At 37.3% G+C, this 23,982-nt stretch overlaps 1 protein-coding gene across 1 annotated transcript in view; it reads right to left on the bottom strand.

Annotated features, from left to right (window-relative positions):
* The window catches only part of LOC126187328 (importin subunit alpha-3), an 81,657-nt gene extending 57,940 nt beyond the window's left edge, over positions 1 to 23,717 (bottom strand). The window contains exons 1-3 of the mRNA XM_049928345.1: positions 23,410 to 23,717; positions 17,719 to 17,821; positions 17,268 to 17,463 (exon numbers count right to left, since the gene is read on the bottom strand). Of these exons, the coding sequence (XP_049784302.1) occupies positions 17,268 to 17,463; positions 17,719 to 17,821; positions 23,410 to 23,472 (362 nt within the window). The 5' untranslated portion in view covers positions 23,473 to 23,717. The remainder of the gene's footprint in view (positions 1 to 17,267; positions 17,464 to 17,718; positions 17,822 to 23,409) is intronic.
* Positions 23,718 to 23,982: the final 265 nt, after the last annotated feature.

The following is a 23,982-nucleotide window of genomic DNA, read 5'->3' as shown; positions in this document are numbered from 1 at the left end:
AATAGGAATTTCAAAATCAAAACTTGCGTACAGTAAGTGTTGTGACTGCTCTTAACGGCCTCCAGTGCAGCAGTACAAGGGCAAAAGTTGGTGAACCCTGCACACTAAGCACTCATGCAGCACATATAGTTCAGTTGTATTTAAAACATAATAAAAACAAACTGTAGAACACAATTTGAAACCGAAAGCTACTGCAATGTTAAAATGTGAATATAAGAATTTCAATTACCAAAATGGAAATGCAGTTAAAATTTTGTCTATTTTTTACAGTCTGTCGACATATATGAATAACTTGAAGGTACCAACAGGGATGCGGAGCACACTACAACTAATACTATCTAAAAACTTAGGGGACAGCTGATCCTGCAGAGCGTCACATCATTGTTGAAGCAATGGTTGCATGTGATTGAGCAAGGTAGGTGGGACAAGCTACATGCATTTTTCAAACAAAAACAAAGCCAGATGCATATTCTGTTCAGAGTGTTTCAATTTTAACATGACTTCAGACAATGATACTGTGACACATCTAGCTCGTTTTTAAAACACGGTTCTTCACATACAGCAACTCTACGTGAAACCTGATAAATCATTACTTGTGCATCTATTTGACACACTGATAGTTACAAAAGTCTATGACAGTCATCATGGACAAGATCTGAAGATCAACAGACATTAAAACATTTAACGGACGAGTTATTTGTACTGTTCACTATCAAAGCAAATGTGTAACATTGAAAAATGCAGGTGGCACCACAGGCAGGAATGTTTCTTCCTCAAATAACTATGAAAAGATGATAAAAATGTTAAAAAGGTGTCTGCTACCAATATCAAAGTGAACTGTTTGACCAGGCTTTCCATCAGTGAAGTAATGAGTGCAGGAATGGACAAAGACTGATTGCTGACTACAGAGCGACAAATCCCACGACTAAGAAAATCTAACAGTGTGCAGAAGTCTGCCAAAACCAATGGAGATATTTATGGGCAATAATTTGACTATTAATACACTATGCAGTGGGACTATTTTGAAGCTTTTGTTGATGGAGGGTGGAAGTTACGCCATATAGATAATTTTTAGTATACTCCAGAAGAGCAGAAAATGTCTTCTGTATCCTCTGTTATGACAAGGGATTAGATCTTTATTCATCGAAACAAAAGTGAGTTCCAAAACAATGCCATTGTAAAAGGTGATAACTGATTGAAGAGAGAGATATGATGGCAAAACCAATTCGTCCTTTCAGTTCTGAGGTAAATTTTGGGTAGAAGGAATCAGCAAATTTGGCAGAACACTTGGCTCATCAGAACAAAATCCATATTTGACAATCCCTGGAGTAATGTAGTGTGGAAGTTGAAGACTTTGGTGAATTTTGTGAGGCATGTCTTAAGGGCAGCAGCATCGGAGCAATTTTCAGTCATGACAGCAGCAATATATATGACCTGGAGAAGTGAATCATGCTGACCTATGTGTACATAAGTAATGTAAATCACTGAATATTTTCTGTGCTTTACCTGTAATTATTCAAGACAATGCATTGTATATTCTCTCAGGCAGAAGTCTGACACTGCCGAGACAATGGCAGAAATGCTGAGGGCTGCGAAGAACTTTTGTGCTCTACCATCAATAGAATTTTAATGTGACGGTGCATGGGAATTTGACAATACTCAAGTGAAAGATTGTACCAAATTCAATTGCATACAACTTTTCATGCTCAACATGTGATCTGCGATGACTGAACTGTTGTGAAACTAGCTCAAACCATGTTGCTTGCTCAGCTTTGTCCAAGTTTATGTGGGCAGGGGTGCTAAACAAAGCTTTTAAGGAATTATGACAATATTACAAAAGGACAGTGCTACTCATCATATAGTGGATGATGTCAAGTCACAGACAGGCACACACACAAAAAAAATGTCAAACAAGTAAGCCAAAAAGGCCTTCATCCGAATTGTGAGCGCACGCACGCCCACCACTGTTTCTGGCTGCAAAGGCCAGGTATTACACACAACTAGTAGTACAAGATCTGTGAATGGCACAACACACTAACAGTATTCACTGCAAAGATGATACAGCTAAAGTAAAACATTTTTATGTTTCTCACTCCCCCCTCCTGGTCACAGTACAATATCTACAGAGTGCACAATTTATGTTGTCTGGTTTCAAAGGTTGGTTGCAGGCAAGGGGATCGGGATCGGTAAGCTCTGCCTATTAACCCTTCAAGCCAGTAGTTTCCGGGCGCATGCCTAGCCTACTGGCAGTAGTTTATATGGCTGCCTGGCCCCAGAATGCAGCGTTTCAGTGAAATTGCCCTAGGATGGGAATTGAATTAATTGTTCAAATGTTACAAAAATTTCAGGAATTGGTATTAATACACATTTATTATGATTAAAACATACATTGTCACTTAAAATGAATTTTGAGTGTGGTATATTTTGAAACAATCTTCGAAACAAAGTCCTACACCACAGTCCTTGCACCAGAACGATGTTTCCTTACGTTTCCCTGTCTTCTTGCAGCAGACTGCACATCTCTTTGTAGGCTTACTCCTCTTCTCTGTGGGCGGGATCTTCTCAATAAAATGCCTTGCTGTGAGCCGTTCATGCACTGGAGTTTTTGAAGGTCGCCCACATCGAAGTGAAGTTACATTCTTCCCGTGAATTTCCAGCAATTGTGTTATGAGCACAAGCCTTCAATTTAGATGTGTTTCTTCAGTTGTTTTTCCGCTAACATTGTAAACAATAAAAGCATTGTGCACTGCAGCATTCATCAGCCTTCTAAACATTTTCATATACCACTTAACAACTTTCTTCCTTTCCACGGGGAAAGGTTGTAGTTTCTGATCCTTCAAATCTACACCACCCTAAAACTATTTTACTCTTATGCACTGAGCCTTTGTTACCTCATTGCCCCTTTTGGTTGCCATAAGAACTGAATCATTATGAAAAACAGAAATAAAGGTAACCTGCTTTTTACCCATCCATTTCAGTACCATTACACCGTGTGAATGATATGCTACGAGTTACCTTTCTTCAGTTTTGCATGTCTCAATGCATCAGGTACATTCTTCCTATTCAGTTTAAGTGTGCCAGCTACATTCATACCTCTTTCCTTCAGAAAGTGGCACAAAAGGACACTGTTATTATAACTGCCCATCCAGAGCGTATGGCCTAAGTTGAAAAAGAGGCTCAACAAGCTTCACTACAATCTGACTGGTTTTCAGGGTATCTGCAGAAAGAAATTTCGTTTTTATTTCTGTGGAACTTCCTGCATAAATAACAAATTGCCATAAATAACTTGTGGAAGATTCGCAGATCTCATAGGACTTTATACCAAACTTCGCTGATTTTAGAGGTATATACGTTTTTATTGCCAGCCTTCCTTTCCATAACATAAGAGATTCATCAACAGAAATGTTTTCTCCCATGATGTATGTATTTCTAAATGTATCATTCAAATGCTGAATGACGGAACCCAACTTGAACAATCTCTTATTGCCTTCAAACGGATTCAGTTCTTCATTGTTTACAAAGTGAAGGAATCTGCAAAGTAGCTCAAACCTGTCTTGTTGCATACTCTGGTAAAAAAATCGGTGTGTTCAAAAGCGGATGCTCGCTAAAATACTACTTTATGGATGGCTTCTGAATAATTCCCATCAACATCTGCAGTGCGAAAAACACAAAGCTCATCTTTGTCAATATCTACCCAGTTACGTAGCCTACAATGAGGTTTTAAAACAGTCTGTTTTTCTATATAATCTGCAGCATAACTGTTAGTTTCACACACGATTGTTTCTACTTTGGTTTCACCGAAATACAGCCTGAATGCTTCAGCTGCAGAATTTACCTGTGTCACAGGTCCACATTTACCAATGAATGGTGTTTTCAGAGAGACATAAGAGCTGTCAACTTCTTGCCATTTCCAGTCTTCTTCATTCCGTGCACGTTTCACTGGTGCACCTTGTTCGATGTCATCACTGTCCGCCGTTTCTTCTTCACTTCTTTTGGGTGTTTCTTCCAAACAGTCAAAATCACTTTCATCGTCAACATCTAGATCACTCCTGCTGTCATTTATACTGTCTAAACCATTCGTCGGTTCATTGAGAATTGCGAGAATTTGATCTGAAGTAAGACTGCGCGAAGTGTTTGGCTGCATCGTTATGCGTTCAAGAGTGTCGCTCGGACTGTAAGATACAACACGTTATTTCTCCCGACTGCCTCACTTCACTTCATGACAAAGATATTTGAAGCAGAGCAGCACAGATGTGTCTATAGTTAGCTGGCGAAGTAGCATCGGCTGTCGTTAACAGATGGCAGAGCAATACAGTTTCACCTCCGAGACTGCAACTGGCGAGTACATGGTCGGGATGCCGCCACGGACATTCGCAGCACGCGAGTACATACTCGGGCTCCCGGCTTGAGGGGTTAACATGGCACTGCAGATGGAATGGGTGTAGTACAAGGAGTGTAATAGCAGTTGCCTCTGATGTGTTAGCAACTACAAAAATCACATTGTTGCAAGCACTTGCAGCCAACTAATGATTAATTTTTGATGTGACAGACTTCAGTGTTTTATAACTTGACAGATAAATTACAACAGTATAAACTGCAACAATAGTCATCACGAAAACCAAATGTTAAAAAGTACAGTATACAAAGTATGAAGTTTGAAACTTACAGTTAAAAGTGGTAATAGCTGAAGGAAATGATGGTGTTAGCTGTAGCAGCCATTTTTCCCCAAAGTTATACAATTTCTGACAAACCAGAAGGGCTCAACTGGTCAAGAGTTGTTGCATGTCACTTGGGAATCTCAAAGCACATCAACAGCTCATTAGCTTAACTGCATTCACTGAAGTAATGCACATATTAAAGGCAACTATTTAATTCCGGCCTACTGTATGGGCAGCAGTGCTGTAATTTCTGTGTGTCTGATTATTTCGAGAACTGGTAACATGAGTGAATGAAAGAAGGAAGGAAAGCATTACAATCACTGAAAAACTACTAACTTTGAGTGTAGTGAAGGAAAATAGGAATAGGAAATGAGTGAATATTGCCAAGGAATTAGGAACTGCTGTCTACCTTTAATTCTATCACAGCAACGGCAAAGAATATCTAAGATAGCAGATGTGTTTGGAATTTCTGCTAGTAGCCGGACATGCATTCGCAGCAGGAAAGAAGAAGGTGTATACTGTTTGTTGCAGCTGTTCAGGTGACAGAGTAGAAGGCATCCCTATTAGCAGCCCAATGCTTTGTAAGGAAGAAACTGAATTGGTGGTAAAACATGTTTCAATGCTTCATAAATTTCAGATCAGACATGGCATCAGAAGTCAGAATGTGGGTGGCGAAAGCAATAGTGTTGATCACAAGGTAGTGCAAGATTGGAAAAAAACCACCTGATAGACCTGACATCCCAATATGACCCCAAAAACAATTTCAACATTAATGAGACAAGCCTTTTTTACAGTTTAATGACAGACCACACAATGCATTCTAAGGAAAGAACTACTATAGAGGAAAAGGTAAACAATGCATAACAGTTCTGTTGTGCACTAAGAGTTAAAAGCTCCCTCCCACTTATGATTGGGGAACTTTACAATCCACATTGTTTTGAGAACATTGCCACATCACCCAAAAAATATGCTAATAACAAGAAACCATAAATTAAAAGTGTGAAAGCCGAATTCAAGGCATCGCTGCAAAAAATGGGTCTAGTGTGTGTAGATTTTACTGTTCGTAGGCAGATGTGTAGCACACCCTCCTCTTACTTCCTATCTTAGAAATGTGATTGTGGAATTCTTTCCTGTAAATTGCACGAGTGACCTGCCACTTGACCTTTGAGTAATACATATACATAATACATAATTTCAAGTTGTATTATCATACAACGCTCTTGTGTCACACCATTAGATGTGTAAATATCATAAAAACTGAAGTAGCGAAAATACCTATATTACTGGGGCCAAAGAACACTTACAAGAGATTATTACTGAATTTGTTTCTTCCGAAAGGCAAGCACTACATCACAGCTTCAAAACACAGGTTTGGACATTAGTGCTTGGAAGTTTCTCTAAAAAGCCAGATCATGATGGGAACAACGATACTAATGATATTTCACATAATGAAGAATGGAAGCGACTAAGGGCAGTAATCATTTGAGGATTACGTCAATGTTAACAAAAATCTCATCACTACCAAAACCATGACTATCTCTGAGACAGCTCAAAATGCACTTTTCGGGGGACTGATTAGGAAGATACTTCTGATGAGGACAATACAGAAGGGCCTCGACATTCCTTAGTGACTTAACAATGCAGTGAGTGCATTAGAGAAAAAAACATTTCTGATGCACTATGATGTTTCTAACAAAATGACAGTTATCCCATTATGCAGGTAGAGTGAACACCATAGCTGCAGCAAAGAGTAAAACAAGCAAAATTACAAATTTTTACAAAATTACATTTTCTTCTGTGTATAGATTTACTTTTTTCTCTGAATTTTCAAGTATCTAGTAGGCCTATATAAGGTTTTCTGTAATTTAACTCTTGATTTATTGTATTTTCCATTGGTATTTTTTACAAGTTAATTTGCGAGCATAGCACTTCCTTTCATATGTTTTTCCACATTTAAAACACCCCCTACCCACTACTCCCCTGAAAAACAAATAATGAAGTTTTACTGTATATAAGTAAGCTTCAAGTTTTTGGGAGGAAGAGTTTAATTCATATCCAGAAGGAAAAGGGAAAGAAATGTGATCCTAAAGGAAAACTAGGAATCTTTGTTGGTTATTCTGACAGCACTTGTCATTTTTGAATTTGTACTGAATCGGAAAAACTGATTATTAAGGGTAAGGACGTTTTTGAACCCGAGAAAACTGGAAGAAAAATGGTATTAATCCTGAATAAAATGGGCAATGAAAAGTCTAAGAGTCATTATGAAGATAACTGTAGTGTGTTTAAGGAACCTGCAGAATCTAGTTGTAATGAGAGTATTGAGAAATAGCCAACAACTGAAGAAACCAGATCATCCTACTGAAATAATGTTGGCTGAAACAAATGAGCCTACAGGCTACTAAATCTGTACGCTCAGAACAAAGGAGAAAAGCAATGTGGTAAGAAATGGCAGACAATGCTACATGGACTTTGGAACATTTTGCCATTATAAACTGTTGTGTTTACAGACTGTTGTGTTTACAGAATTAAGTATATAGCTCATGGTAAAATTCACTGCTATAAAGAAAGACTAGTTGTTTGCAGATTTTCTCAACAAGAAGACATTATATTAACAGAATCTTCCGTCGGTTCTTGGTTCTTTTGTTCTACAAAAGCAAACTGGTGCTTTTCATTTATTATTATTATAAGAAGACATTAACTATAACTTAACATGTTGCTTGATAAAATACAATGAGAAATTGTGTGTGTTGCTGTTAATGAGAATCTTCATTTGGCACAGTGTGATGTAAAATCTGCTTCTTTGAATTGCTTCTTAAAAGAGATATTTGGAGCAGCCTAAGCAATTTGGTGATGGAACTGAGCTGGGGGATTTAGTGGTGGAACTGATTTGGTGTGCTAACTTCACAGAAGTTTGTATGGGCTAAATTTCCAAGGTGCTGGAATCAACAATTCATGGGCTTCCTAATTAATCCCCGGCTCACTGACATAAGGCAGATCCCAGCCAGTTCCAGAGGAAAATCCACGATGAGTTGAAGATTACTTTCAAGCCAGTAGAATATTTCTTAAATACTACTACTAAATCCAGTGTCAACTGCAATCAAACAACATTTACAGGCAGATGAGCTGACCAATGATAAACCAGCTAATGCTCCATATTGAGGAACAGCTGGCTGTCTTATGTACTTTCAAACAGAGTTATTTCAAGTGAATTTTGGACAGTATGGTTCATTTGCTATTTCTGCCTGCATAGCAATAAATTGCCACTCACTTCCGTGTGCCAGTTATTTTAGTACAAGATTGTATGTATCATGTTCCACGACTTATTTTGGGTGGATTGTTTACCTAGGTAAATATCTGATGAACAGTCTCATTGTTGAAAACTTACACAGTATTGTTATGTGGAAATTTTCTATTGCTGTGATTGGTGACAAAGTATTTTAACTGCATTGGTCAATGGGCTCAACAGCCTGTGGCATTGATATCTATATCTACAACTACATATACATCCACATGTATACTCTGCAAATCACATTTAAGCATCTGGCAGATAGTCCATCGAACCACCTTCACAATTCTCTATTATTCCAATCTCGTATAGCACGCAGAAAGAACAAACCCCTATATCTTTCTGTACAAGCTCAGATTTCCCTTATTTAATCATGATGATCATTTCTCCCTATGTGGGTTGGCATCAACAAAATATTTTCACATTCGGAGGAGAAAGTTGGTGATTGGAATTTCATGAGAAGATTGCTCCGCAGTGAAATAAGTGTTTTAATGATGCCCATCCCAAATCCTGTATATTTCAGTGACACACTCTCCCCTATTTTGCAATAATACAAAACATGCTGCCCTTCTTTGAACTTTTTCGATGTACTCTGTCAACCCCATCTGGTAAGGATCCCAAACCGTACAGCAGTACTCTAAGAGAGGACGGACGGACAAGTATAGTGTAGGCAGCCTCCTTAGTAGATCTGTTACATTTCCTAAAGTAGATCTGTTACATTCCCTAAGTGCCCTGCCAATAAAACACAATCTTTGATTTGCCTCCCACACAACATTTTCTATGTGCTCCTTCCAATTTAAGTTGTTCGTAATTGTAATTCCTAGGTATTTATTTGAAAGTTTAATGGATTCCTTTCAGCACCCATGTAGATGAGCTCACTTTTCATTATTTAGGGTCAACTGCCAATTTTCATGCTATGCAGATATCTTTTCTAAATCTTTTTTGCAATTTGTTTTGATCTTCTGATGACTTTACTAGTCAATAAATGACAGCGTCATCTGCAAACAACCTAAGACGGCTGATCAGATTGTCTCCAAAATAGTTTATATAGGTAAGAACAGCAAAGGGCATGTAACACTACCTGGGGAATGACAAATCAATTCTGTTTTACTCTATGACTTGCCATCACAAACAGACTTCTCTGACAGGAAATCACGAATCCAGTCACACAACTGATATATTTCATAAGCTCCCAATCTCACTACAAGTCACTTGTGTGATACAGGGTCAAAAGCCTTCTGTCAATAGCATTCAGCACTTCATGTGAGTAAAGAGCTAGTTGTGTTTCACAAAAACAATGTTTTCTAAATCGGTGTTGACTGTGTCAATAGACCTTTCTTCAAGGTAATTCATAATGTTTAAACACAATATATTTTCCAAAATCATGCTGCATATTGATGTTAATGATATGGGCCTGTAATTTAGTGGATTACTCCTACTACCGTTCTTGAAAACTGGTGTGACCTGTGCAACGTTCCAATCTTTGGGTACGGCTTTTTCATAGAGCGAATGGTTGTATATGATCCTTAAGTATGGAGCTATTGCATCAGCATACTCGGACAGGAACCGAATTGGTATACAGTCTGGACTAGGAGACTTGCTTTTTATTAAGTGATGCATGTACTGCACAAATTTGTCGAGTTTTTTGTGTGAAGTTATAAAGTAATGGTTTTTACAAAACTGTACTGTGCAGGATGATTTTGGACAATGCTGAGAACATAAAAAAGTAGAAAGGTGAAGTATGTTGCAATTATGAACCAGAACTTTTACATGAAGCTGCTCATGATATTCAGTGTGGCCAATTATCATACAGAAAAGTGTGCGAGTTGTATGGCATACATAGATTGACTTTACAAAATAACGAGCAGGAAATATATCCAAAAAGTTGCAAGGAAACCAGTAGACCTACTAAATGAGAAAGAAGAAAAAATGTTTACAAGCAAAGTATCTTGATGGCTGCACATTGGTTATTTCCTTTCACTAAACTGACTATAAAGAGATTTAGAGAAAGGATGCCTCAATAAGTCTGACCAAAAAGAGAAGAATTATGCAAACAATTTACCTGGAGAAGAATGGTGGCATTTATTCCTCAAGCAACATCGAGAAGATCTCCGTTCACTTAAATGAAAATATTAAAAAGCTCAGGCAGAAGTAAACAAAGGGACAGTTAAGATTTATTTCTCCAATATAAAGCCAACTCTGGAAAATCTTCCACCAAGCAACATAATCAACTATGAGGAAACTGAAGGACATGGTACACTCGCAAGACCATTTTCAAGGATGCTTTCCCATCTCTGCTGAAGCAGACACCAAGACTTCAGCAAACTCTACTGAAAACAAAGAGTGGATTTCGCACCACAAGCCTAATCCTGTTTCATCCATATCATGTCTTACAGAAACTGTCTGACAATGAGGGGGAGCCAGCAAAACATTGACACAGACTTTGTTGCTAGAAGAAGTTCCTCATCCTCCAAATATGCCACTGCCAGGTAATTCCCACTACTTCAAACTGGACATTCCTCCTGGGAGATCAATTAAAGGCCATAACTTCCAGGAAAAAGAAAATAGTGTGGAAACAAGTGGTAGTGCTGCTAGCAAGTACTTCCTACACCAGTTGACAAGAGATGTACAATTATTTTTAAAGAAGATGTACTATTAGAATCTTAGGCCATTGTAACTTTATAGACAATGTTTTAAGTGTTTGCAACTTAATACTGAATGACAAGTAAGAAAATTCATTTTGCTCTTTTAGTAAAATACCTTCGTTGTGTTTCTAATATTTCAATTTAGAACTTTAAAAATATGCAATGTATTTTGTTAGAAAAAACAGATGCTGGAGTTTGTGTGTGTGTGTGTGTGTGTGTGTGTGTGTGTGTGGAGAGAGAGAGAGAGAGAGAGAGAGAGAGAGAGAGAGAGAGAGAAAAAGCTACATGTGAGTGTCTTAATCGTGCCTGTCTGCAGCTTTCGTGTCTGCTTTATGATGAGTAGCAATCTCACCTTTTCCTATATTTTTAAAATTAAGCTTTACTACATAAAAATCATTATATCTATCCTTATCACTTATTCATGATGATAGACAACCTTTGAAGGTGTTAAGTCATTAAAATCAAATAGGAAGTATATTAAAGAATTTTAAAAAAATCAAATTTTGTCCAATTCAATCATATATTTTAAACCTTCAGACAGAGATTTAAAAACCACACCTGTCAGTCATCCCAATCCATGGATGATTTCAAACATTTTGTTTTGTCTGTCTCAGGCAAATATGGGTTCAAATAAGACTGTTTTTAGGATATTTTAATTGTTACAAATACCCAACCACTCCCATAACAAACAATTCAGTCTAACAATACCTATTCAAGTTAAGGTGAAAACAATCACAAAATCATCCAAAATTACCTCACTTGATGGTATTTAGTTGAATTATATATCAGAACTAGTGCCTACAAAGTGAGGTATGTGTCAAAATTTTTAGAAAATCCTCAATAAAATCAATGGTCTTTGATACAAAGGATTCTAAAGTATATGAAGGGTTCAGTGTCAATGGATATAAAGTGACACTAGCCATGAATGGAGATATCTACTGATGCTCATTATGCCAGTGATCAGCAACTATGTTCAGTTAGCAGATGCAATATTTTGTGGAGCAGTGGTTACCTTAGCTAGTAAGTGACAATGCATATCACTTAACAGAGTCTGAATATGTGGCTGCCTGTGAAAGAACAAGAGGAGCAGTACGGCTATTCAAATTCTATCAAGGAAGTTCACCACAGGAGAGTGTTCCTGTAGATAATGCAAGTGCCACCAAACTTACCAAAAATCTAATTTCACAAGAGGTCGAAGCACATTTATGTTTGCATTTACTATACCCATGAAAGAACTGAAGGAGGCCTGTTAACGATTCAGCATATGCTGGCCAATAAGCAAGCTGTAGATATTCTCACCAAACCATTACCAGATGTCTGGCTTTAATATCTATAAGTCATTAATTGGAATGTGTTAAGTATTTTATTTAACAATACTTACATTTAGGAGAGGTGTTTAAGTGAAATGTTTATATTAACGTCTTTGCTGTGTAATATCACTGAATGCAATGTGTTTTGCTGTTGTCGTAAATGAAAGGTGCACTTTTCAGAACTACCGTATTTATTCGAATCTAAGCCGCACTCGAATCTAAGCCGCACCTGAAAAATTACACTTTAAATTAAGGAAAAAAAAATTTTTCCCGAATATAAGCCGCACCTGAAATTTGAGACTCAAAATTCAAGGGGGGAGAGAAACAAAGTTGGTCCATTGTAATACGAGGCAATTTAGGTTGAATGAATGAAAATACAGCTACAGTAGTTTGGTTCGAGTCTTAAGCTTAGCAGTTAAGCTTTACCAGGTAGCCATTGCTATGTGTCAGGCACTCCGTCCGTATTTATACGGGTACCCTTCCTTTTTCACATGCTTCGTCTGGTTTGTATTGATTGCTTATTTTTCTTTGATCTGATAAGTGCCATTCTCTTTGTTATAGGTGTTTACATCACTAAGCTGAAAATGCATTACTGTACTGTGTCGTGCATTGTTTGTCACATTCTGATAATGAGTGTTTACGGGTTTACAGCCTGTCGCCGCTCACAGCATGGCTTGCTTTTGTGCGCGCTACCGCCGCTTACAATTAAAAAAAAAAAAAAAAGAGAGAGGAATCGTCTCATTAGCGAAACAATGGCAAGAGACTGCTATTTGTTGTTACTTACACTGCTCTTTCTTTGATAATGATCAACAAGAACCAAATAATAGACTGCGTATGATAGAAGATGTTCTGAACGACAGTTTAGCGAAAAATTTTCTCCGTTTGAAAATCTTTGCAGGCACCTCTTTAGTACATTACATTCTGCACAGAAATTAGAGTCACCTTAGATTTAAAAATCTAGTCAATTGCCGTGCTTCATTTCTGACTGTATCACTATAAATAATACGAATATAAACATGACATGATATGTATATTCTTCCGCATTTGCTCTTTTCTCACTCTAGTTTCGTAGTTTATTAGGCAGACAGGATTTAAATGAGATAGCAATAAACACGAAACAATACATGGCAAAATGTTTAAATTCATATTATTCTTATGGTCAAGAGAATACTGCATGTGATTCACAATTCATAAAAGTTTCTTTTAGCAACAATCTCTTCCAACAGGTAGGAAAAAATTCAGAACGTAGAGTTGGCCATATTGAAAAACATCCAAAACAGTCTTGCCAGTCGGATTTTCGTAGTACACTGAAATGCTGTTATATTCGAAGATGAACAATACGGAATTTGTATTTACTTCGTTGGATAATGTATGAAAATGCAGTGGTCGAAACTCGGGACGGAGAAAAAGCTCGTCTTCCACTTTTTTTAAAATTTACTTACTGACGCAGAGGTTTTGGCGCCAGTATTTATCTTTGCGCCTGCAAAGCATGCCTGTGTAGTGGTACATATATATTCGACGGCAGAAGTTAGTTGTGGCGGCACCTACCAACATTTTTCAGAACTTCCGCTTGCTTTGCACTCTATTCTAAGCCGCAGGCAGTTTTTTGGATTACAAAAACAGGAAAAAAGTGCGGCTTAGATTCGAGTAAATACAGTACACCTTGTGTAAGCTTTATGAGGTGCCTTTTTCTTGGTTTCTACAATACTATCAATCTGATTCCAATTTTATTGGTCTCATCCTTTTCACCAATGGTCTGCACTGCTCTGAAGCCAATGAAAAACTAAGAACATCAGGTTTAGCAGCTCTCAGTTATTTCCCCTTACCTGTACTGTTTGTCTGTATCCCCAGTTGTCTTACCAAATCAGTGTTGCAGGAAATTATCATTGTGGCCTTTTCTAATTGTCCAAATGGAGCTGCCAAATAACACCAATTTAAAGATTAGTTAACTCTAGATACAGCCTACTGAGTAACCTTCAAGTATTCCATTATATTATTGTCTTTTGGAAAGTGACTAACCTCTGCACATCACCCACCCTGTTTTGCTTACACAGTTCACAGGAAAGCACAATACCATTTCTGAGAAATGAGATCACCTTCAGATGTGGAGTCCATCTATGTAATAAGAACAACCTTTCCACCTCTGCTCCATTTCTTGCATACTAATACATTGTGTGACAATAAACCAAAGAACCCAGAAGTGGAGAAGGAAACAAAATGAAACTTTAAAGGTTGAGAGGATATGTGATGTTTCAGTGATTATAAAATTAAGTCAAATTTACAGCACTTTAACGTATGAGCCCACTTATCAATATGACATACAGCATCTGGACTGGATGCATGCACAGATTCAACTGGGAAGGGTGTTAAAGATTTTGTATCTCCTCCTGAGGTAATCTGGCCCACAACTGTTTTAAACAGTTCTTAATATCCTGAATACTGACACTGGGACACATTCTATATTTGAGCTGCTCCCTATGTTTTATCCCAGATATTGTTCATAGAGCCATGTGCCTTGTATGAATAAGCGTTATTCTACAAAAAATGAAACAATGATACTGTCACATGAGAGGTAACACATGGGGACAAGGGATGTCATTAACTTACCATTTTCCTGTCAGTTTCTTCAACCACTACCAGCCATAATCTTAAATCTTCTCATGGCCAAAACTAGAAATTACACTGCTGTGCCTCTCCTGTGCCCCCCCCCCCTCCCCCTCACTGCCATAACTCACCAATGACAGTCATCCTGTACAGCACAGAACCACAATTCATTTTGGAACACAATGCAATGGCATTCATCAACAGTCCAAGCTTCCCAGTCACAGCACTACTCCAGATGCAGATGTTTGTGGTGTTGTGTTAATGACAGCCTACAATTGGAGTGTTAATTCCTTAGTCCTGTTAGTCTCCAACCAATGGTGCAGGATGATACACTGTTGTAGAGAGTTCAACACTTTCTCTAATGACAAGTGAGGGAGTTATGAAGTGATTGGTGCACAATACAGCAACCTTCCATTGTGGTCAGACACGGTCGACAAACCTTGACAACAACTGCATGTCCCCATATTCCCATGCAGTCCAGTATCAGGCCACTATCACATCCCAATGTCCCACAAATCTGGATATTGCTTGGTTTGTCTAGCCAGTGAGACAGACAATGAGGCTCCTGTCAGTTGCTGATAAGACTTTGACGAGTGTGGCTTCTGTGTCCTTCAGTGATTACTGAACATTTGATGCTGTTCCCACTCATTATATACACTACCAGAGCTCTCAACATCATTAAAAATGAACAATACTAACATTCTGGTGGCAATTCTCCCTGTCACAGAGAATTAACTTTATATAAGGGTCATTCAAATGAATCCTAGTCACTAGTGTAAAGTAATAGTAACAATTTTATAAACTTAAAAATGTAGTTATACACAGTACACATACTCCAGAATAGTTGCCAAAACTGTTGGTACATTCATCTCATTGCGACAGTAGACAGGCAATTCTATTTTTGAAGAAGCTAGTAGGCTTCTGTCAGATCCAGGCCTGGACCCAGTCACATGCTTCTTCATCCGTTGAGAATCAATGCCTGCAACTAGCTTCTTTTAGAGGTCCAAACACATGAAAGTCACATGGTGAAAGGTCAGGACTGTACAGTGGATGTTCCAGCATTTCCTACCAAAACTGCTGTAGTGTCATCTTCACTGCATTGGCCATGTGTGGGCAGGCATTATCATGCAGGAGGATAATGCCATTCAACAACATGCCTCAGCGTTTCGACTTGATGGCTCGTCTAAGGTTCTATAAAGTGGCTTGATAACGCTGAGCATTGATGGTGGTTTCCCGTTCCAAGAACTTGACAAGCAGTGGCCCTTGTGGTCAAGAAAGGACATCATGACCTTACCAGAACTGGTGTGCACAGCCTTTGATTTCTTTGGAGGTGATTAAGTTGCATGTTTCCACTGCTTGCTTTGACACTTGCTTTCCACTTCAAAATGGTGACACCATCTTTTGTCACCTGTGACAACACATGACAAAGCCGTATTCCTCCCTGTGATAATGTTCAGATTCTAAAAAATTCCCAGAATTCTAAAAAATTCCACCCTGTAGAAGGCCCAGAATCAAAAGAAAACATAATAAAAGGAGATTTGTGCTAACACTGAATAGGGAAATGACAGGCTGTACGGATCTTTTCATCTTCTCCATTCATTAACTATATAAATACAGTTTAACTAAAATGTGTGATCTACAAAAAATAAACTTGTTCCCCCTAAATAGCTATTTCTCAAAAGGATAAGTTTGACTTGCTTGCTGTGGAGGAATAAACTAAAATCAGGATAATTCACATTGCGGCGTAAGTATAAAAGTAATCAAAAGCAATCGTTATCTACTAAATGACTAATATAACTTTTTTCATTCCTGTTCCACTACTGTATGAAAACCATCTCAAGAATCACTTATCAAGCCACCACATGTGAAAGAAACTGAATTTAAATAGTACAATCACTGAAAATCTGCAAGTTTGTAATTCTCATTACATTGTACAATCATAGAAATAATTTCAAACTTCATACAATTCCTGATACCTTTGTCACACTGGGTTAATTCACTTTTTACAAAATGTTGCAGAGCATAACTCAATTTCTGGAAAGAGAACGACTTGTGTATGTGTGATTAGCTAATGAACATCTCATGCCAATCAACTACTATAATGATCACAGTATCCAAAAACTGGGAACAAATTAGAACTAATTTGTCAGTAAGAGCCTAAAACAAAGGACACACCATTACTTAAATACATTTTGCAGAGCAATGTTGGCAGTTGTTGCCTTGAGGTGTGATGGAAAAACAAATATATCAATAATGGCTATTACCCAAGAGAGCAGCAGACATGATAGCAATGAAATGAAGCAACTGGAATCTTCAAAAGGTACAAAACTACAGAATGGAGTGAAGTATTCACAGAATATAAATTGTAGTCTCCATGTATCTCTCTTAACAGTAATTTTGTAACAAAAACAGGCAACGTTTACCAATCCAGTAACACTGTAGCTACTCTTTTTTCTTTGCAGCAGATGTACTTCGGATGAAACAGTTATTTATGCTCTTTTAAATCTTCAGGATGTTATCAGTTATAAATTAATAGACTATGATTTTTTTAAAATTCTGTTCCTATTCTTATGTTTTTCATGTAATGTTAGGAGGAAACAACTCAATACAGCAACTAATTTACAGACAAAAATGGTATTAATAAAATGTATATAACCAAATATTTTAAAAAGTCTTCAGACAGTTATATGATCAAATACCTGTACTGGTGACTTTAGAACACTAACCAATAATACTGCCAGACAATCAGGTTCTCACAACTTACTTGTCGTGGCACTCCAGGCATCTAACAAGAATAGGCAAAATTCCACTGTCAATAAGATCATCAATTGGTGGATTGCGGTCTGATGATAAAAGCTTACGTGCAGCCTGAACAGCATTTAGCTGTACTGTGGGATTGTCACTTGCTGCATTCTGGACTAACTGTGACAAATTAATTGGTCGTTCAACTTCATCTTCATCTAAAATAAAGAAGTCTATGTATTAATACAAAGTCACAATATATATAATACACACACACACACACACACACACACACACACACACACACACACACACACACACACACACACACACACACACACACACACTCTTTACACCTTCCTCCCATTCACTTAAACTGAATTTTTGCACCTAATGCTTTAATCTGTGTGCAATGCAATAAATGCAAAATCCTTCCATAATATGAATTCCCTTCTGTTATAAAACATGTTTACCTGCTGAGTCTGCTATTGGCACATTTCTTCTTTTCTGGAGTGTTTCTTCTCTTTTATTTTTCCTCAGTTCAACTGTCACCTCGTTTCTCCTCCTCCGCATTTCCTAAGAAAGATAGTGAAAAATCAAATTAGATCACAATCATTTCTCAGAATTAATCCTTTTTATTACAGGTTTACAAACACTCCAAATTCTTTCCATTCTTTCCATAGTTACCATGATATTAGCAAGTATGGCATTGTTTGAAAACTGTGTGTCAAAGCACATAGTTATAATAATAATAATAATAATAATAATAATAATATAACTATACTAAACCTTATACTAGTAGTGTCTTGAAAAACTAAAGATATAAATTACATACTATCAGGTGTAGTTGTTCTAAACACCAGCAGGCAGAAACAGTCTACCACAGATGTCGGGCCATTCAGTATCCCAATCTTGAGTTTAATTATCCACATAATAGGCACAAAATGTGGAATTTGATAGCTTGGCAATGCACTGCTTTATAATGTGCCCACTACTATACACAACATAATTTAGCACTTTTTTAGGGGATGGTGGGTGTGTAAGCACATGTTCACCACTTACGACATTGACTACTGTAGGGGCTTGCCATGGGGTGTGGTGTGAGGCATGGACGAACAAGCCTCACCTGAAAGGGCAGGGAGCACATCGGAAACAGCATCGGATAACAATGCCTCTTGAAAGGCTGTACTGCAACTGTACAAGGTTGGTAATGAGCTGAAACAATCTAAACCATCCCAAAGTCATCCAGTTTCCATAGATTCCTCTGATCCCAGGAAAGCATTAAGTTATGCTACGAGTATAATTGTTAAATATTAATGTATACAGGTGAAAGTTAAGTGTTTGATGAATCTGTAGTAACAATACTGTGTCAAAAGGAAGGAGGCAATGAAACAGTAAGATTTTCATTGAACTTCTTTGTATTTAAAATTTGAAACACTTTCTAGGTTCAACAGTAATGATAAGCTTTGTGTGTACATAATTACACAGGTCACCTACCAAAAGCAAGCAACAGCTTTTGCCAATTCTAGTAGGCGAGCAATTAAAAAAAAAATCACCTAAATTATGTCCAGTCAACGTGTGACTAACAAAGAGATGTCAAGAGGAATATAGTATACGAGCTGTTGACTTTGACTCATGAAACAATGTTAATGGCTGCTGTCTTGACATCTTTTGGTGCAAATACTCACAGTTTTGTTGTTAGCTGGCAGAAAGAAACTTGCTGCAGTGACACACCAATATGCAGTCTAGCATGACATACTGGTTAGGCTGGGAGAGGGCAGTTTCGTTTTGAGTTGGCAAAGCCAATGAATATGAATCTAAATAAACCTGGTAGGGGTAACAAACTGATCTGTAGCTTAGCCCATTTCAAGATCAACAACATGTTACTGTTGTCATATTGTTTACAGAATTTGTCATTTCCTGTATCACTGGTCAAAGCTGGCTACTTATCGTACATTCCTCTATATCCAAGAGCACACAATAAAACACAGCATGTAGGTAATGTGTCCTAAAATTAATACACATAATTATTCCAAAAAATTACACACCCAGTCAATTCATGTGTAAACCTAACATATCGTGAATATTCCTACTGTTATTTACACTGCCTTTGTTTGGGAAAATTTAGTCATAATTAGTTTTTTCACAGATAACAGCTCTGTCTGCTGGATTATTCATTACTTCTACATTTACTACACGGATAAAATTATGAAGTCAATCTACTGCTTAAACATGATAGACTGCTTCAAAACATGACAGTTGATTCCTAAACAAGATAAATTAAATTTTATTATCATGCAGTTCCATACACTAAAATGTGTATTTTTTCCTACTGTTGAGAATAATGCACACTGCACAGAATACAGACTTATTTCTTGCAGCTGTTGGCATTAGTGCACCAAAGAATACAGACACTGTAGATTTTCAAGTTTAAAGTGCTTGGCACATTTTATTTAAATACAGTTCATGGTTTGATGACATTACTCTCTTGTCCTGCTACTTAAGTCATTTCTGTGCTACTGTAAAAGAAAGACCCTTCCTTTTGCCTCCAGTTGGACACCTTAGTCATTTAGATCCCAAAGCAATTGAGAAAGTGAAGTACAACAGCTGCAATTATGTAACAGTCACAATACATAACTGATTAATTGCAACCTTTGGGTAATTTCCTTAAAGCCGTTCAAGAACACTGAATAATGTGTTGATTCAGTGGCAAAGAAGAAACCCCAAGTCAGAATTTGCCAGATGCTTTCAAGCCTAAAAACAAATTTCAGGCTTCAAGAACACCACACTCCATCCCTATGATAGATCACAGTATGCCGTTCAACTTGATCCCAAAAAGTTCACAGGTGTAATGCATTTTAAAAAAAGAATGAACCCATGTATGTCACTGGCGATAGTCTTCAGCTGTGCCACATTTCTAAAGATTGCATTTTGCCTTGCTGTGAAGGAAGTGAACTTCAGGCTGATTCTAAAGGTAGAAATGCAAATTTATCTACAGCAGTGAATCTTCATAAAGTTTTTATGAAGTTACACCTCCATAAAATTAAAAAACAAAATTGTGACCAAGCAGACACACCCATTGCCACAGATAATGATCTCATCCAAATATAGCAAACTCACATTTGAAAAAGAAAAGTCACCAAACAAAAAATGAGGAGGATGGTCAAAACAATAAGAGCCAGAGAGCTATTACTGACCAAAGCTATGGCAGTTACATAAGTCAGGCTCAGAAAATAAGGCCGACATATCTCTTTGAAGAGTGAAGACAGTCTGGATAATGTTAGGTTAGTGGTTTTTAACGTCCTGTCGACAACGAGGTAATTAGGGACGTAGCGCAAGCTCGGGTTAGGGAAGGATGGGGAAGGAAATCGGCCGTGCCCTTTCAAGGGAACCATCCCGGCATTTGCCTGAAACGATTTAGGGAAATCACGGAAAACCTAAATCAGGATGGCTGGAGACGGGATTGAACCGTCGTCCTCCCGAATGCGAGTCCAGTGTGCTAACCACTGCGCCACCTCGCTCGGTGTGGATAATGTTAATGCTTTTGCAGGACCCACAACATCCTATTGTAATCACCAACCAGCACATGTAAGTGGAGAAGTTAACACTTTGGATAAATCTGAAGGTGGAAAGAGGAATTCATACAGCTGCATATGTCTGCATCACGCAGAAAGTACTCTAAAATAACCAAGTTATGTCTGCAGAGCCTCTAGAGAAATCCAAACCAGTTTTCAAATTAAATTAAAGACTTCTGATTGTTAAGAGTGATGTGATGGCAAAATTGCCAATTCCTAATGTTGCCTCCAGGATGGGAAATGTCAGATGAGTAATCTGCTTTGTGCTTAATGGTTTTATTAATGTTCATGGAAAGAAAGAAAAAAGCTAATCTCTTTTACGTATCTCTTCTTTTTATAATAGTTTCACATTGCAGGTAGGCCTAGTAATTTTAAAACAGCCCCCCTACCAATGCTGGTTGACTGTAATATCATTAAAAAAAGAAATAAATTATTGCAGTTCACTGGTGTAAGCTTCATATTATAAATATCCCCAGAAAAAATACCAGTTATACATATGTCACATTTTTTGTTTCTCTTGTCTAATTTTTAATACCTCAACATTCTGTTTGTGTATACAAAATCTCATGTACTCCTTATTTTGGACCAACCATACCATATTTAACATTTTCAGTCCAAAATACATAGTTTTCCTACTCTATACTTGTAACTATAAAGAATACTGTCATTTTAAAGGAGATTCTCCTTAACAGGTATTTTGTTTAAAGAAACAGTACAAACAAATTTTGTGCTTGTGTCTAATATTTAGGACACCTCCCCCAGTATACTTGACATGTCAAAAGTGAATATACAAAGTAGTAAGTAAGGTACGCTATTACTAAAGGTATATTTGGTTTTTTTAAGTCTATCTATTCAGACCACAGATACAGCTGCACTGCTAATTCTTTTCTTTATAAGGTTTACAATAAAGTACAGCAATACATGAAAGTAGAGACTTCAACTATCACACTAATTAGATGTAGCCCTTTTAGAGGTGGTGTGCTGTTTCCTTTAACTCTAGTAGGCCTACATATTTATATAGTCAGGAGAGACTGACAATTCAACAGTGAATGAACATTGAGGTAGCTTTTTCTTCCCCATACCCTTCTTTCCCCCCTTTAAAAGCATCATTAAAGGTGAACACTGTGCCACACGAATCATGGTAGAACACTGTTTAAAGCATTAACCAATGCTGAAAACATTCAAAGTAACAAAATGCCCAATATTTTAACACTTGAGACACCTATACCAAACAATCAAAGAATTACATACCTGTCTGCTCATTGAGCCCATTTACAAAAGCTCAGATGTATTTTAAACTAAGTGTCAACAGTATTTTTCCAATGAAACAAACCATATTTTCAACACAAAAAAATTGCCTGACAGGGAGTGATCAGGTTTTGACTTAATATCTATAATATTCTTGACAGTCTGAAAATAATATTGCTTTGTACATGCCACAAATGATTTGTTTCAATGGACTGCCTTGAAACCTATGCCATTGCTGTTTAATTAAATATTGGTAAGACAAAAATATTAATGGAGCATACAGTATCAGCACAAATGTTTACTGATCTATTCCTGTATATGAATAACATGTCTTCTCTTTATGGACTAGCACACTGCAAGGAAATTAGGCCTACCCATGAAACTGCTACACAAAAATTAGATCTTAAATCCATATAACGACATCCGAACGATTTGGCACACACAATATGGATAGAGTATGAAGTATCCACTTTAAAAATGAAATACCAATTTTAAACATATATTTCTGATTTCAGTATATCTAATAATAATGGTTATACAATTCATGACACCTATTTATGCAGATATTTCATTCTTAACTATAAATAACTGAAAATGTTCAACCATGAAATTAAGAGGTTATCAGGATGTAGACATCCTGTCACAATAGTTAACATTTATTAACATTCAACTGCATTCGAAAATACAGTATCGCCTTACTTGGTTTAGGGCCTCCTACTGTTACTGTTCACATGCCACTGGAATTTTTCCATTTTTCTGCCGTAAGGGGCTAATTCCTCAACTACTGGATACGTAAACTATACCTTCTTGAGAAAAACGAAGTTATTTCCACAAGATCAGTCCATTTACGTCATAACAACTCCATTATTTATATTACACTGCAAAACTGGGAACGAAATATGGGGGCTTTAGTGACTCAGTGTCATTAATAGTTTAGGTATTTGTGACTTCACTGTCTTCGAAAATAAGAAACATAATAGCAGCCACTATTAGCTTTCCATTCGCACATGACGCTTCACTATGCTACGATCAGCTGACACTGACTTTTCCATGGCATTCATATAAATCGCTATCAACTGTTACAAACGTGTAGATTATATTGCCCAGTTGCAAAGACTCGAACGATATCCAGTCCTATAAAATATTCTGCATATGTGAACAGAAGTAATCCACAATTATTACAAAACTTTTACAATATATTCTACATTCTCAGGTACACAGTTGCACGAGTTATAGTGTATAGATGTTGGGTTGTCTCCATATTTTCGTCCCACTTGTGAGCCACATACGGGGTATTACAAGTGAAATACTACGAAAACGCAACTAATTTTAGATACTTACATCCTGATCCTTGCCTTTGTTCTTAAAAACTTGCATTCGATTTTTAACTGAATCAGACGCCATTTTTAACCAAATTCGATAGCCAATCCTGCCTCTGTTCAAAATGCCGGTGTCTCACTAGAGAAAAACTTCAATGACGTCACACTGGCTGACATGAATAAACACCCTATCTTCAAAAGTCACCATACTCCCCCATATTCACACGCATGTCATTAGAGCCAACCCTTACTATAGTGGTTACGACAATCTGAACAAAATAGGACAGCAAAGAATTTTTCATGTGGTTCTGATCGAAGAAGTCAGTAATCGAAACAGACACGTCAAAGATGGTCATTCATACACGACAGCTCTCGAATATGATTAAATTATTGGTCGGCCTAGAGGGAAGCGAAATGTACAGCGGCATAAGCCGTCTTCACAAATTTTTTTTACCTTTCTCAGTTTCCTTAAAAAAGCGTGACTTTATTACACGTTCAAATTCTGCTGAAATAAATTACATGTCTAATAAACACACTTTATTTGTCATTCGCCAACATATGTTAAAACAGGCAATTTTAAATGTCAATTTCTACA

Source organism: Schistocerca cancellata, chromosome 5 (assembly GCF_023864275.1).
Source record: "Schistocerca cancellata isolate TAMUIC-IGC-003103 chromosome 5, iqSchCanc2.1, whole genome shotgun sequence".
Classification (NCBI taxonomy): domain Eukaryota; kingdom Metazoa; phylum Arthropoda; class Insecta; order Orthoptera; family Acrididae; genus Schistocerca; species Schistocerca cancellata.
The sequence above is the reverse complement of the archived record's forward strand: the minus strand, read 5'-3'. Positions and strand labels throughout refer to the sequence as shown.